Here is a 15,410-nt window from a genome sequence, read left to right on the forward strand (position 1 = left end):
AAGGTTTATGTGACTTTATATGAACCTGGCTTTAGTCATGTACAGTTTGGCATCATGCAGTCCTGGAGACAGACTGACAGAAACAGTTCTGCTGTGGGTGGAATGATGGGCGAGACCTTGAGGATATTCTAATTTTCACACTAGACAGGGCTGCTCATTTCAGACTCAAGTTTCATTTGGAATTCCTCCACAACCATGTTTTTCTTTCTCCATTTCCTCCTAACATTTGCCTCAGCTGTGCGCTACATTTTTTAGTTCCTCGTGAATCATAATGGGAAAGCCCCGGGGGTTACGTTCAGTGTCCTGATGACAGAGAAAAGGATATAAGATTTGGCACAGGGGAGAGGCGGTGGAATGAATGCCACCTGTACGACTTTCAGAGAGTGACGGGAGGGTTGCTGTGCTCCGACAGTATTAATCTCAGGCAGATGTAGGCCAGACCCTCAGCACTGACTCAATTATGTCAATGCAGCTGCGTCCACTGACCCCAACCGAGCCTCTGGGCTGGTAGCCACACACTTCCTACGGTGGATACCTGACGCATCCCTCCCACACACAAGAAAAATTAATAACAGTCACACTTAACTTAGAGACAAGCAGTCAGACCAATTAAAGAGCTGGGGGAGGGATTAATTCCCAGGGAAAGGCCTCCAGCACTCAACGTGTGACAGCAAATGACAGCTGAGGGGCTGAAGGTGGTAGTATTTGAAAACCCCTGGGTGGAGGGGAATGGGTGTCGAGATGAAAATGGAATTCAGGATGCACAGCAGGAAACGCTGGCGGCGAGGTCTGCTGGACCCGAGGGTGGTGATCAAGGGCCCTTTTTGTGAATCACTTAATGAGACACGGTCCATTTGAAATCTAGGGCGTTTCAACAGTGGGGTTTTTAAGTGTGTTTCAGGCCTTATCTTGCCTCTTCTGGGGCTGGCCACCCCATGTCTCTAAACGTTAGTGGCTGCGTGAAAGGCCCATCCCAACCAACAGGGGAACTGGCCTGACAGGGCCACCACTGAAACGGCCTGTGCACAAAGGGGAAGACTCTCGAAAGCGCAATGAGTGGTGGGCACCTCACCCCCCCGTGCCTGAAAATCTGCCCCCAGAGCGTTGTCTGGAGAACACTATTTTTCACTCTTTCAGCTTCAGTGACCTTAACAGTCACTTCGACCAGTGACACGCTAAAAGGCCTACAGAGAGTCGGGGGTTATTTTTTAAAGCTGTGACCATGTCCCTTTAAACCAGGATATGGCAAAGCACCACGGAAAACACTGAAAGGGACCAATCCGGCCTCGGCAGGAGTTGGGACTGGATCCTGCCCACAATGAAATAATTAATGAAGTTTTAATTGACTCAAAGGTGGAGGGTCAAGCCTGAGGTCACGTCACACTTTTGTACCTCTTCAGAGGGAGACTGTTTAGTCAACACCTCCCCTCCGATTCACCTCACAGGGACTCTTTGCTTATCTCCCTGGGCCGACTACAGCAACTCCTCATGGGGGAAAGCAACATAAGGGAAATACTGAATGCCTTTTTATATCTATTTAGTAACCCAACTGCAAATGCCCTGTGAGGCCCCAGAGGTCCCTAGATCAGTTTGGGACTAGATGATCTTTCCTATCTCAAATGGCAATGAGTGGAACTTTTGGTAACATCACTGTGGCCCTCCTGCATGGCAATTGTTTGGCTGGAAAAGAATGCGGACATGTGGAAGGAAGTGGAGCCAGTCCGGGAAATCCTGAAAACCCTCGTCATTGCTCCATTCACCCTGCATCCCCAGCAGCTCTGCTGTGGTCGAGGAACTCGGCTACAGAACGCAGACGTCGTTGTTGTTGGACATATCAGTGTACTGGCAGAGCTGTGCAGCCAGGGGCTCCGGTCTGTTTCTGCCCAAGATCGGCCTGCAGAGGTGAGTCTCCCATTTGGACTTGGGCATGGCTCGGCTCTTCTGCCTGAGTTTATCACCATGGTCACAGTACATCATGCAACACTGACATGGCATGAACCGCTTGGCTTGGTGCTTGGTCTTTGGCCTGGGTTCTGGGGCCACCCCGCTCTGAGCAGCAGTGCCCGTTCTGGAGCTCTGTGGTTCCCTCTGTCCTTTCAACCTGCTCCTCCTCCTCTGGATGGGATCCAGGCTGATGTCTGACTGCGAGGAGCAACTCTCATTCCAACCCGAGCCAGAGCTCAGGCTCCTCAGAGGCAAGGCAAGGCGTAAGGCTTTCCAGAACTTGGAGCCAGATGGCTTGGATTTCTCCCCATCCCAGGTCACAAAGGAGACAGACTCCTTCAGCTGGAGAATGCCGGGATGGGTGACCTGCAGCGGCCTGTACTCCACCACAATGAGCTTGGTGGAGATGGCGTTCTGGCACACGATGCCCAGGTTCAGCTCCAACAAGCTGATGCTCTTCTCCATCAGGTAATCGGGGCTCAGCACCACGATCATCCTCCGGCTTCGCTGAATGAAGTTGAAAACTGCCTCAGTGGTATCTAGGGAGGCAAGGGCAGGAGAGGAGAACAAAGCCAAATGAGGCTATTTCACTGGACACATGCATTGCTCTTCCCAGCTGGAGAAGAGAGAAATTGGTTAGTGCAGCCCAGCAAACTTTTACTCGCCCATGGTCCTGGCACACAATAAATATAATAGCTGATTTTTCAGTCAGCATCCCCATCATGGTGAGGGTTGACAAGCAGGGTCTGTGTCTCTCTGGTAAGTGTTCTTTACCAGGCTACTAGTGAATTTAGGAGCGATCCATACCAGGTCAGACCAGTGTGCGACTTGGTCCAGTATTCTGTCCCCAGCATTGCCAGGAGCACCTATTTCACAGGAAGGAACAAGAGTCTCCCCAAAGGATAGGTAGGGAATTACCTGCCTATAGGGTTTACAGCTGTTTTGCATCACTAGAGCAATGCAAATGTGTTTTAGAAGAAATAATCTCGGGATTAGTGTGGGGCAGGTCTCTGGCCTGTTTCTCTGCAGGAGGTCAGACTAGATGATCAACAATGGTCCCTTCTGGCCTTGGAATCTATGAAAACAAACAGTTCATCTGGCTCAGAGAGCCTGTTTTTCAGAAGGCTACACCTGTAATGGACATCACTGGGGGCTTCTCGCCAACACCAGAACACCACCTCTTCTTGTCTCACATTGGATATCCAAAAATTGAAGCATCCCAAATTAGAGACCTTTGAAAATGTTGGCCCTTGACTCCTCTATGTCTCAGTTCACCGTTCTCTAAAATGGGGACAATAAAAGTACTGCCTTGCAGAGGGCTTCATTAAAGTTTGTACAGTAAGGCGAGCTCCTTAGATGGAAAGGTGCAAGACAAGCCCCATGTATTTACTATTATTAATAGTACTGAAATGGAACTGAACCAAGGAACAGCCTTAGACTTTCTGGCTCTAGCTTAGATGAGGCAGGTTATATAGTGTATTAGCGGCTGATAAATGCAAGAGTTGTGACTAATGGCTTCACAGTGAACAGAATGGGGATTAATAGGGTTGTGCCACTTAGCAAATTAACTCACTCTAATTGACATCAATGGGTTTTCATGGTAATAAACACAGGAGGGATGGCTACGCGTTGTGAGTGATGGCATCTGGCACAGGGTAGCTGGGACTTGGTAGTGTCTGACTGGGGCAGAGTGTGCTGGAGGGAAAACTTTAATAAACACAAGAAGAAAAATCCCCTATAAAAAGCTTCATTTGCACAAGAGAGCAAACTCAGCTACGTCCATCGCCCTTGTTCAGATCTCTGACGTCTAGGAGCTGCCACATGGGAAGGTTACCTTGCTGCACCATTCAGCAGTTTTAACAAGTTTGTCTGGTCTCAGCTGTGCAATGCAGAACCAGACTGCGGGGAGGACAGAGTTTGACTTTTCTGGCAGGAAATGTTACTCGCTTGTGATTTCGCTGTGAAGGTCTCTGGTCTGGTGCCTGCACATTTAGGTAGCATCTGTGTGCACCGCAGAGCACCCCAAAGTTATGTGCAAAAGGAACCTAAAAGCGACACATTTCTATTAGCCCTTTAAAGGCTGTAAAGTTAGAGTACGTCTAGTGCCCTAAGCATTCATTTGGCTAGCAGTCTGGAAAGGCTAGTTTGTGAATCTACAACCTGCTAGTATGTAGATAGGAAAGAGGCAAGCCTGAGCAGAATGAGAAGCCTTCCCAGATAAATGGATGATGTGAGAATAAGCGCTTAACGGAGAGGTTGACTTTGATTAAGGATGAATTCCTAGCTCTGACATAGACTCCCTGTGTGACCTTTGACAAGTCACTTACTCTGTGCCTCAGTTTCCCCATCTGTAAAATGGGGGTAATAGCCGTGCCATCCCCCTTTTGTCTTTTTAGACTGAAAGCTCTTCAGGGCAGGAAGTGTGCGTGTGTGTGTGCACACGCGCGCGCAGCCCCTACAACAAGGGGGCCTCTGATTGGGGCCTTTGGGTGCTATTTATAACATTAATAGGTACCACTATTTGGATGGCATACATGTGACTGAGGTGATACCTAGGCCTCATGACGCTGGGTCTCTGCACAGGGGTGACTTCCACCCGCTAGGGTTCTATTTACAGTAGATGTTGCCACCGGGACAGAACATTTCGCCTTGGCTACACATATTTGCTGAGGAAGAAATGGAGTAAAATGAAACTCAGGAGAACCGTGCAAAGACTGAAATATAAAAGTGAAAATAAACATTTTATTTAAAAGTAAATATATATATAAAACCCAACAACACTGATTTATCACAAAAGTGGGAAAATGTAGAATGGAAAAAGGCCTTAAAACAGCATATGAAATGGAAAGCAAAGTCCATTCCAATTTGTGCAAAGCTGGTCCTCCTCCGCAGTGAGATAAAATGAAGGACTTTACGTTTAGCTATTTATTGACTAATGTAATGTTACAGCACAGAGTCAGATGAACGCACCAAATTAAAGGTACAAGCTGTGCTAAAATCCTGCACTGGGAACCAAATTCCATTCATAAATAAGTGGACAGGCTTATTTGGGACAGGCCCCAGCATCTTCCCTACACATGGGACATTCAAAAAGCCAAACACTGGCCTAACATTGCAGTCAATGGTAACTTGCATGCTTTTATTCTTCACCGAATTGATGGAGATTGCCTACCTCTTTGTAATTCTGTCGGGGAGTGGGCACAAGCATTTTGAATCATTGATATTGATGGAGTTACGCTGACTTACACTAGGAGAGGATCTTTCCAAGATAAATCTCTACCACCTTATTAACAAAGGATCTCTTGGTACCTAAGCTGGCGGTGAGACGCAAGATGATAATGTCTGGGAGATGTGGGGACACTCAGATTTCATGCATGCAGGCTGTTTTTTTAATCAACTTAGAATACAACAAAAAGTGTTCGGAGTGCGATGTGGGGCCTTTCATCCTGCATGCAGATGTCACAGCTGCTTGAAGGTAACTGCCTACGTTTATAGCAAGGAGATGCTTAATGTGAAGAGATTCCATAGCCCCAGCAGGAAGAAATGGGACAAAACGATGCATGTTAGAGGTTAATCCTGGCTTTACCAAGTTTTATAAACTGTGAGGTGCTGATTAATCACAAGTGAAAACATGGAGACTGAGTTTACGGCGGCAGGAAACCACACTGCCTCCCGCACAGCCAGCGGTGGATGATGGCCCCAGCACAGCAAAATACTTGCTTTATCCTAAGCAAATGTGCAGTTCTGCTGATTTCCAGGAAGCCACTTGGAACTTGGAGTCACCAGGACTATTCATTTGCTTACAACTAAGTATGTGCATAAAGGCTTTGGCAGAATGGGACCTTGGCTGTATCTCCAGCACAGCACAACGATTCCTGTCCAGTTGGATGGACAGTTCACAGATTCCAGCTGTTGTTTCTTTTTAACAATGGCTCCACAATGTGCATCCCAGTCTCACCAACGAGCATCACAGGGACTGTGATGCTGGCAGACCAGGTGCCAGCTCATGCCAAGGTCCCTAGGTCCCAACTGAACACTGATGAATGCAGAGCTGGGAACCCTGTCTGGCTCAGCTCTGGGTTCGGATCATTAAAATAGGTATTCAACGTATAAAAATGTGTTAACACTTTATGAAATACTTGTAGAATGCTGCATGTATTAATCTCGCTTAACATCTGTAGCCCTTATTAAAAGGTAACATTAAGCGTTTGCATTGTAAACCTCTGTAGGTGTGTAACTCATCACACAGGAAAGAAGCATTAACTCACGTAAAATGCTGGCTTCCTGCAGAAAGGGTTAGGCCCTGCCCTGCTCTGCAAGAAAGCCGATTGAAACCAAATGAGCCACCAGGGCCATCCTTAGGATTTATGGGGTCCTAGGCAGTATTATTAAACTGGTGCCCCTATGCCGGATGGCAGCCCAAGCTCACAGCCTGGTGGGGGAGGGGGAGGAGGGACTTGACAGCAAAGGATAATGAGATGCCCAGCCTGCCTCATGGTGGCGGAGAGTCACAGTTCCCCGCAGAAACTTCCATGCACTCTCCCTCATGCAGAATGGACATGAAGAAAGTACCTAATTAAAAGCACTAAAATTTGGGAATAAAAAATGTCAGTCACAGGTTTTTTGATATGCCCTGAAGTTTGTCAGAGATTTATTTGCAAAAACTTCATAGTAAGGGTGAGTCAGCTGTCCAGCTGAATACAACATTACATATAATGGAATACATGATGCAGCTCTTCTCTGTTTTACATTTTCTTCATCAGTATTTCTAAGTTGAATTTATATTTTAAATGTACTCAAATCTTAAGCCAGCATTCCTGATTACTACATATTTAACTCACTGAAACAAAGACATTCTTTTAAATTAATCAGAGAGATTTAGTGTGTTCATAACAATGTTCATTGCTTTTAGAAAAAGGGAACAGTAATTTACTTTGTGTGATCTCCATAACAAGAGACATGGTTATGAAATTTCACCAACTTTAAAAAAATATGTTTCCAAAGATTTTAGGTATAACAAGGATTTTGTCTTACTAAGGTACTGATTTTGCTGGAGGGTTCTTTTAAAACTAGTTTGTCGGACAGTCAGAAGTAAAGAAAGGGAACTCTTTGTCCAGCTATCTGGAAGGGAAGGACTGTTGTCCCTTTAAGGGCTCTCTTCAGTGGGGAGTGGGGGGAGAGGTGGTGAAGGGATGGACAGAAAGGACAGGAAGACTTGGAAGCACTTTTTTTTTTTAAATATAGTAATTAAAATGTGTATTTTAGATTAGGGAGGTCTTTTGAAGGATTTATTTAAAAAACTATGTGTGAAGATCCACACATTTAAGGCTAAAGATGATTGTGCATCTAAAACTCTATGCAAGCATTTTTTAGAAATGTGATTTTATAATCTTCACCAGCTCACTAATGAAATATTTTTAAAGCAAATTTTAAACTAAGGTCCTGTAGACTGACATGTTCTGTGTAAATACTACATTAATGCACAACTGTTTTTGTCAGTAAAGTCAGAAACTGACAGTATAAAAATTTATTTGGGCATAAGCTTTCGTGGACATCTGATGAAATGGGTTCTAGTCCACAAAAGCTTATGCCCAAATAATTTGTTAGTCTTTGAGGTGACACAAGAACTCGTCCTTGTTTTTGCTGATACAGACTAACAGGACTACCACTCTGAAACCTGTCAGTATATACCTTGGGGTTGGCAAATGCCTGTTAAATGGCTTTATTACCCCTTGAATGTCTCTTTAACAGTTTCAATGTTGTGCTAATAGGTCTGGCAGGCTGGAGGTTTTTTCACTTTTAACTACTAGATTCCCTCCCAAGGAAGACTCACCAGGCTAGAGCAGCCATCTGCAGGAAGGGTCAGAACAGGGATAGGAAAACAAGAGGGTGGACACTAAGACCCAGTGGTGCCCCAAATTTTCAGGTGCCCTACGCAGCTGCCTATGTTGCCTATGCCTAAGGACGGCCCTGTGAGCCACTGCGAAATGTCAAAGAAAAAAGACATTATTAATTGCATTCGCCCCCTTTCCCCGCCCTCCCAGAAGAGGAGGCCTGCATGTAAACTCATCCCATCAGTTAGAGCTCGGGGAGGAAGGGAATAACAATCCCCAGCAAGAAGAACCTCAAGCTCTGTGCTGCTTGAACGCTTAGGGGCAAAGATTTCTAAGCCTAATCAAGAGACCCCAGGGTTTAGCATAGGTTAGTCCTAAAGGACACAGAACTTGCATATTACAGCAGCTTCTATTATCCCTTTGTAATTTCAGACAGTAACCCATTTGTGTGCATATGTGACCTGCTGTAACCTTGGAAAGAGCTTTAATTTCTTGTCTTACTTAATAAAAAAACAAGATTTATTATAGGATTGGCTACAGCTGTTGGCTTTGGTGAGAGGTCTAGGGTGCCACTGACCTGGGGAATGACTGGACATTCGGGACTAGGAATAACCTGAATATTGCTGTGATTTTGGGGGGCAATGGACCATCTATCACAAGGACAAGCTTACCTAGGTGGCAAGCTAGATTAGATTGCCCAAGGGGACTGTCTGTGACTCCATGTTAAGGCTGTCACGGTGCTTGAGTTCACACTAGATACTTGGCTAGTGAAATCTAGGTATCGGACTCACACTCAGTTTGGGCTTTGTGCCATTTCTTCACAATCTGCCCTGAGGTTGGTACTCGCGCTTGTGAGCAGCTCCGGATAGCCTGACGCTGCTCGGGTGGCAGGGCGAGTTACAGGTCAACCAAGAGTTACAATCTTAGACACAAACAATGTACGCGCATTTACCAGGAGTAACGCTCAGTTCCAGAATAAAGCAAAAACGTCCCCACGTACCAAGACATCTAGGTGCCTCAAGGGAGGCAAAGAATTTTAGGACAATAGTAAATGATTAACAAATCTAGACACATGGAAAACCCAATCCTCCTTCCCTAGGAAAGCATGGCAGAGCTGACCTGCCCTGAGAACCGATTGTCCTCTAATATTTATCATTAGTAAACATTTCTATCACAGCAGAGTCTCAAAGCGCCAGCCAGAACCAGCCCCATTATGCTGGGCTCGGTAATGAGTCCAATGCTTGCCCCAGCGAGCTGACAATGGGAAAGGCCTGCAAGCCAAGCCCTTGATTCTTCCGGCCAGTGCCGCTGCCTCCTGTCTAATCCAGGGTAAAGCAGCCCAGAGTGGAATTTTCAAAAGCTCCTGGCCTAACCCTGCTGCCACGGATGACAGGGGGGCTTTACCACTGACGTCATCGGGGGGGAACAGAGGGAGAATGTGAAGGAACAGCTGGAAGGCGGGCAGGACTGGTGCACTGGTGCACTGGGGCCCAGCACTGACAGGCACTGTTAAGACCAGGAAAGACACTTGTCAGGACCAGTCAGATATGTGCCAGCGGCCCAGAATCACTCCCCTCGTGCGTCGCACTGCTTCTTGCACATCCAGCCCTGCTAGTGTCCTTGGTGCTTCTCACTTCAGAGAGTGGCAATTCAGAAACAAAATACAGGTTGGCAAATACACTTCCATAACCGCTGTTTTAAAAAATGTGGATCTACAAAACCAAACATCAGGACAAGAGAATAAATAAAAATGCTTTATTGCTTCATACTCCTTAAAAATCTGTGCAGGGGGCATTCAGCCTTCCCCGAAAATCTGGGAAGTATGTGCAGACTAGGGTGACCAGGCAGCAAGTGTGAATAATTGGGATGGGGGTGGAGGGTAATTGTCTTCCATATAAGAAACCCCCCAAAAATATCAGGACTGTCCCTATAAAATTGGGACATCTGGTCACCCTAGTGCAGACTCAGTCCTAGGTGTCTCAACAAAAGCTGCTGAGGTCTGCCTGTTATATACTGTGAAATACAAGCAATGTTGTCATTGCTGCACGTCTGAGCCGGGAGAGCAGTAAGTGCAGATATCCCAGTGGAAAGTGGGCTCTCCGAAGTGCCATCCCAAGCATGTCTGGCAGCAACAGATGTGCTGGTTGACTCACGTACCAAGTGCATGTAGATGTGGGCAGAACTTGGAGAGAGGTGGTTTGGGTTTTGGTTTTGAAACAAAATGTCTCCTTGAACTCCTTCCACAGTGTTTTCCAATGCTGAGCAGCATAGGTTGAACAGGGACATTACTCTTCCCTGCAGTAAAACGGAACTGTCTGCAACCCTTGTGAAGTCCCTGAGCTTGTTCTACGAATAAGGGTCACACATGCATGTGAAGGCAGGCTCTGTGGCACTGTATGAATGGCGAAACTCCCCTCGATTCTGAGGATTGGGCACCACAGGGGCTTGGAAACTCAGAAGACTGCCATGAGTTTCTGGGCTGGGCCAGCTTTTGCCAGAAGGGCTGTAAAACAAATACCACCAAGGAGTAACTTCACAACAAAACATAAGTACGTTTCCGTGACAATCGCTTCACATTTGTAAAGTCCCTGAAGGAAGTCGTTCCCATGGGAACACGTCCGGGAACGGTATGGGCCAGTTGAGTGTTAGGTGTGAACATGTGCTGTAGTGTACGTCCCATCCTGAAGCAGAAATCAGGAGTGTCTGAATGAGCAACGTGGCCACTCCCGTCTCCAAGGATTCTTACTGAACACATAACAGCCAGTCTGGTGACTTTGTTCAAACTGGCCCGGTGCATCTATGAGGGGTCGCTACTGCCACAAGCCATAATCAGAAGGGATGAAAAGTCTTAAGGAGAGAAAGCAGGATAGAGGTCCCAGAATAGAGGGGCAGGGCTCAGCTCATATCCCAAGAGTGAGAACGCTGACCCATGCAAACACCTCCCTTCCCCCAAAGGATGCTTGCACCCCTCCTGGATGGCAAATATTTAGACCCTGAGAGTGGATGTAATGCCGACCAGGTCCTGTCCAGCTAAATAAAAGGGGGCACATTTGAAACAGTGGCCAGTGAGCTCTTCTCTGACCAGAGCAGTTTGAGGTGCCATTCTGAAATGCTCGAGATGGAATCCTTCACTGTAAACCCTCAGAGGACACGTTCTTGTCCCCTCCCCAGCCTCGCTATCCCCTCCTCTATCAAACATCTCGCAGGCAGGAATCAGAAAGCTCCTGTTCACTGATGGTAGTGCGCCTCGTCTTCTTCTTCAGTGGCATCTCCACCTGCAGCTGCTTCCAGAACCTGCCCCGTGGGTACTTGGACTTCTCGCCCTTCCACTTAATGACAGTGAGTGCAGTCTTGGCCTGCTTCAGCTCCTTCACCTTGCTCTTCTTGATGGCTTTGTACTGGACCAGGATGACTCTGATGCTGCCCTGAGAGGCCATGTTCTCCAGCCCCGCTTTGAGCTCCAGGAGGGCTTGCGTGCCCTGAAGGACGTAGTTGGGGCTCAGCACAACGAGCAGGCGGCGGCTTTTCTGGATGAAGCTCAGAGTTTCGTCTGTGACAACTGGGAGAGAAAGACACTGAGCTGGTTAGTGACAGCAGAGAACGCGCCGCTGAGTGACTGTGGCAAAGCAGACCCTTCTGGGAGACCGAGCCCCTCTGTGAGACTGCATGGGGATATCCCAACCACTTCAGGCAGGCCTCCTCTCCATCAGCCAGCACCCCCCTCCTGCCCAGCAGCTGGGCCTTCTCTGATCCACAAAGGAACCACTACCTCACTCCCAACCCCTTCTCTCCAAGCCACGGGCAGAGCGTGGCTGTGGTCGCTCAGAGCCTCAGTTTCCCCCTCTGTGAGATGGGGATAGTAATTATCCACCCAGAGGTGTGTACTGAGGGCTAATTTAATTTTGAATCCTGGATTTCCAACTACTCTCCTGGACCTATTATTAAGCTACTGCTCCTGGCTCCCATGTCACCGCAACGAGGGCACCTCCACAATGTTCCCAAATGTAGTGACCCCAGGCGCACCAGGCTTTTTCATGTGGGGTCTCTAAAGTGACACCATGAGAGTCAGTGACACAATAGAGGATACCTTTGATTTCCAGCAGCTGGAAGCAGGTTTGCCTTAGCCATCTTCACAAAATTAATGCAAAGTCCTTCTGAGAGCGCATCTCCCAGCGGCTGCTTCCATAGTTCACGGGCAGAAAATATAATGGAAAAGAAAGTAACACTAGAATGTAACGGCATTGAGCCGTCAAGGTGTCTGATTCGCTCCTGCCAGCAGAACTGGAGGGATAATCCATCTCCCTCTGCTTTGTCATCAAGGACAGCATAATCCTCCCCCTATCACACAGGTGCATGCTCTGGGGCAGGGTACCAGCTGCCCAAAGCTACCTCAGAGCCTGTCACGTTTCCCTAAGAGGTAGATGAGGTGAAGCCCTGCAGCGTGTGATGGGGGAACAGCAGCCATGCCGTATGTGGCACGGCAACTGAACATGACCTCGCCGCTGTCCAGGTGGGCAGGGATGGGCACTTGGGGGACCTAACCAGAAGGTGGCAACTGCTGACCATTGTTGTGAGCCTGCGTCACACAGATGGGTATGGAAGCACCCCTGGTTGGGCTTGAAGGCAAGGGGTCCCTAGATCGGTCTGGAAGGGAGACACAGCAAAGGGATACGGGCAGGCAGGAGAGAAGCAGCGACGTGAGTGTGCAGAGCAAGAGAAAGAGGGAAGCTTGCTGGCACAGCGTGGCAGGCAGATTCCTATGACCCACTTTCATTAGGAATTCGCTGGGGCCTGTCAGGAGTAGCAGATTCTCATTCTAGAAAGCCGGGTTTAGCAAATCTGGCTCCCTGGTCACCCCAAGAGACGGGCTGCGCTGATGCCAGCCACTCCACTGTCCATGCCGGAGGCAGTGAGAGGCAGATGAGTGGTAGGGACTAGAGCTCATGCGCTGAGCGTCACTACCTCTCGGGCACATTCTCTTGTTTTGGCACAGGAGGTGGCGGTGCATTTTAAACACACTTTTGCAAGGGAGCATGAGGGCGGGGAGAGCCCTTTTCTGCACTCCTTGTTCCACACATCCCTGTGGCATTCTCAGGGTCAGGAGGTTGAAGCCACACCACAGAGGCTGGTGCTGAAAGCAGCCACAGGCAGCTTGGGGCCAGGCTTGTTTGACCTGGGCACCATATTCGTTTCTTCCAACAGGGCAGAGGAGTGGCCAGAGTCGCCTGGTGATGGGTGTCGCCAGATGCGCAGGGGCAGACGTCACCATGCCCCACGGGGGATTTAAACAAGGAGCTTTTCTTTTTGTGCAAGGACACGCAGCAGAAGAGCTCAGCAGATCAGACACAAAGCGACGGCTACTCTGCCCATTACCTGCATCACGGCTGAGCTCGACTGAAAGCTCTGCCCCCAGGAGTTCTTAGCACAGTGCATGGCTGAGTGATAGTGCTGGACTTGGCTGATTTCTTTCTTTTAGCTCTTTATTTTTTTTCAGTCGGGGCCCTGCCGATTCTCTCTCTCTGTGGAGAATTTAGGAAGAGGCTCAGGCTTGCCCTGAGGGCAGGATACCGCTGTCTGCCTGCAGACCTGCCACCTTCAGATACAATCCGGCCAGATCTTACAAGGCAAGGAGAGGAAGGTTGAATCAACTCTTTGCTGGAAGAGTGCCACAGATTGGCTAGGGGCTGCAGGGAGCGGTGCTGGCCAGTCAGCAGATGCTGCTTAGAACGGGCTGAATAATGGTAAAAAATATTCACCAATTAATTTGAATCATGGACTGAAACTTGTGAATAACTTTGGCCAGCTCTACAGAGGACTGTCCCACTGAGCCACACCCTACTGAAGTTCTAGTATGGCACGAGGGCACCAGGCTGCTGGAAATGCCATCTTCACATGCTCCCCACCAGTGGCCATTGAAATTCCCACAGTACTTTTCACTGTAGGCAATTCAGATGGATAAACTATTCCTCACGTCCTGTGCTAAACAACCCCTGGGTTCCACACACGAGGCGGATAAACCAATCCCTGTGCACGCTGTTTGGAAAGTGCTTTGGGACCCTTTGAGAGGAAAGATGCTCTGTTGTTTTGAACTGGACCAGTCCCCGAGGAGGCAGAGTGGGTGATATTGCACATGGAGAGAAAGGGGGATGAGAACACCAGAGTGAAAGGCAGAGGACGATCTATCGTTAGTTCCTAAGGAGAGTGTGCATTTGCTGGGTTATGAGAGAATCACAGCAGCCAGCACCCTTTGAGAGCAAGGCCAGAACAGAACAGAACAGTGGAGCTGTAGATCAGACGCAAAGCTGTCCTTCCTGCTGATACAAAATAGCTATGGAACATAATGAGCAGAGACGTGACCCATACGAGGCAGGGAAGAGAGTAGTCTGTTAATGGGCATCTGGGACTAACACCAGAAGGAAAGGAAAGAGTTAAGCACTTCCTAAAGCAATCAGCCAATCTGCTCTTGAAACATTTGGCCCCATGCAGGCTTGGCTTCGTTACAGTAACATAGGACTGAACAGGACTTTGAGAGGTCGTCTAGTTCAGCTCTGCATTGAGGAAGGACTAAGTATTATCTAGACCATCCCTGACAAGTGTTTCTCTAATCTTAAGAATCTTCAATGACAGAGATTCCACAACTTCCCCAGGCAATTTATTCCAGTGCTTAACCACTATGACAGGAAGTTTTTTCCTAATTTCTAACCTAAACCTCCCTTGCTGCAATTTAAGCTCATTGCTTCTTGTCCGATCCCAAGAGGTTAAGGAGAACAATTTATCACCCTCCTCTTTATAACAATCTTTTATGTATTTGTTGAAGTTTGTTCTCATGTCCCCCCTCAGTCTTTTCTTCTCCAGGCTAAACAATCCCAATTTTTTCAGTCTTCCCTCATAGATCAGGTTTTCTAGACCTTTAATCACTTTTGTTGCTCTCCTCTGGACATTCTCCAATTTGTCCCCATCATTCCTGAAATGTGGTGCCCAGAACTGGACAAAATACTCCATCTGAGGTCTTACCAGCACTGAATAGAACAGGAGAATTACTTCTTGTGTTTTGCTTGCAACACTCCTGCCAATACATCCCAGAATGATGTTCACCTTTTTGGCAACAGTATTACATTGTTAACTCATATTTAGTCAGTGATCCTCTATAACCCCCAGATCCTTTCCTGCAATACTCCTTCCTAGGCAGTCATTTCCCATTTTGTATTTGTGCAGTTGATTATTCCTTCCTAAGTGTAGTACTTTCATTTTCTGTTACCGTCTTTCCCTCTTCATTGAGTGAGGAGCCTCTCATTCATGTTCCGACAACGTGGGCCTGCCTTGTTCCTGCCATCATTGTTCCTACACTGGGGCCATGGGACCTTGGTTCTGGCTTTGTGCCACATCTCACCCTTAATGAACTGCTCTACCTGGAGCTTACTGCAAAAATGACATTGTGGGGTTCCAAGTGTATCGCCTCTCAGGGACTCAAACTTACCTGCTCACAAATATGTTTTATGTCTAACTGCCAGCCCTGCAAACCCTACCTGGGATCTGAGAGGCAAGCTGGATTCTTTCCTTCTTGTACATCACCTCCAGTAATAAAGACAAAGTAGGTTGACTATGCCTTCCAACACATGACTAGAACTTAAT

The 15,410-nt window shown here is 47.7% G+C and overlaps 1 protein-coding gene across 3 annotated transcripts in view; it reads right to left on the bottom strand.

Annotated features, from left to right (window-relative positions):
- Positions 1-1,634: 1,634 nt before the first annotated feature.
- The window catches only part of IL1RAP (interleukin 1 receptor accessory protein), a 63,185-nt gene continuing 49,409 nt past the window's right edge, over positions 1,635-15,410 (bottom strand). For 2 of the 3 annotated variants that reach the window (XM_030575738.1, XM_030575741.1), the window contains exon 11: positions 1,635-2,483. In XM_030575738.1, the coding sequence (XP_030431598.1) occupies positions 1,801-2,483 (683 nt within the window). In that variant the 3' untranslated portion in view covers positions 1,635-1,800. Of the gene's footprint in view, positions 2,484-7,857; positions 11,338-15,410 lie in introns of those variants that run through there. The other variant, XM_030575742.1, reaches the window with a different exon arrangement.

Source organism: Gopherus evgoodei, chromosome 9, assembly GCF_007399415.2.
Source record: "Gopherus evgoodei ecotype Sinaloan lineage chromosome 9, rGopEvg1_v1.p, whole genome shotgun sequence".
NCBI classification, from domain to species: domain Eukaryota; kingdom Metazoa; phylum Chordata; order Testudines; family Testudinidae; genus Gopherus; species Gopherus evgoodei.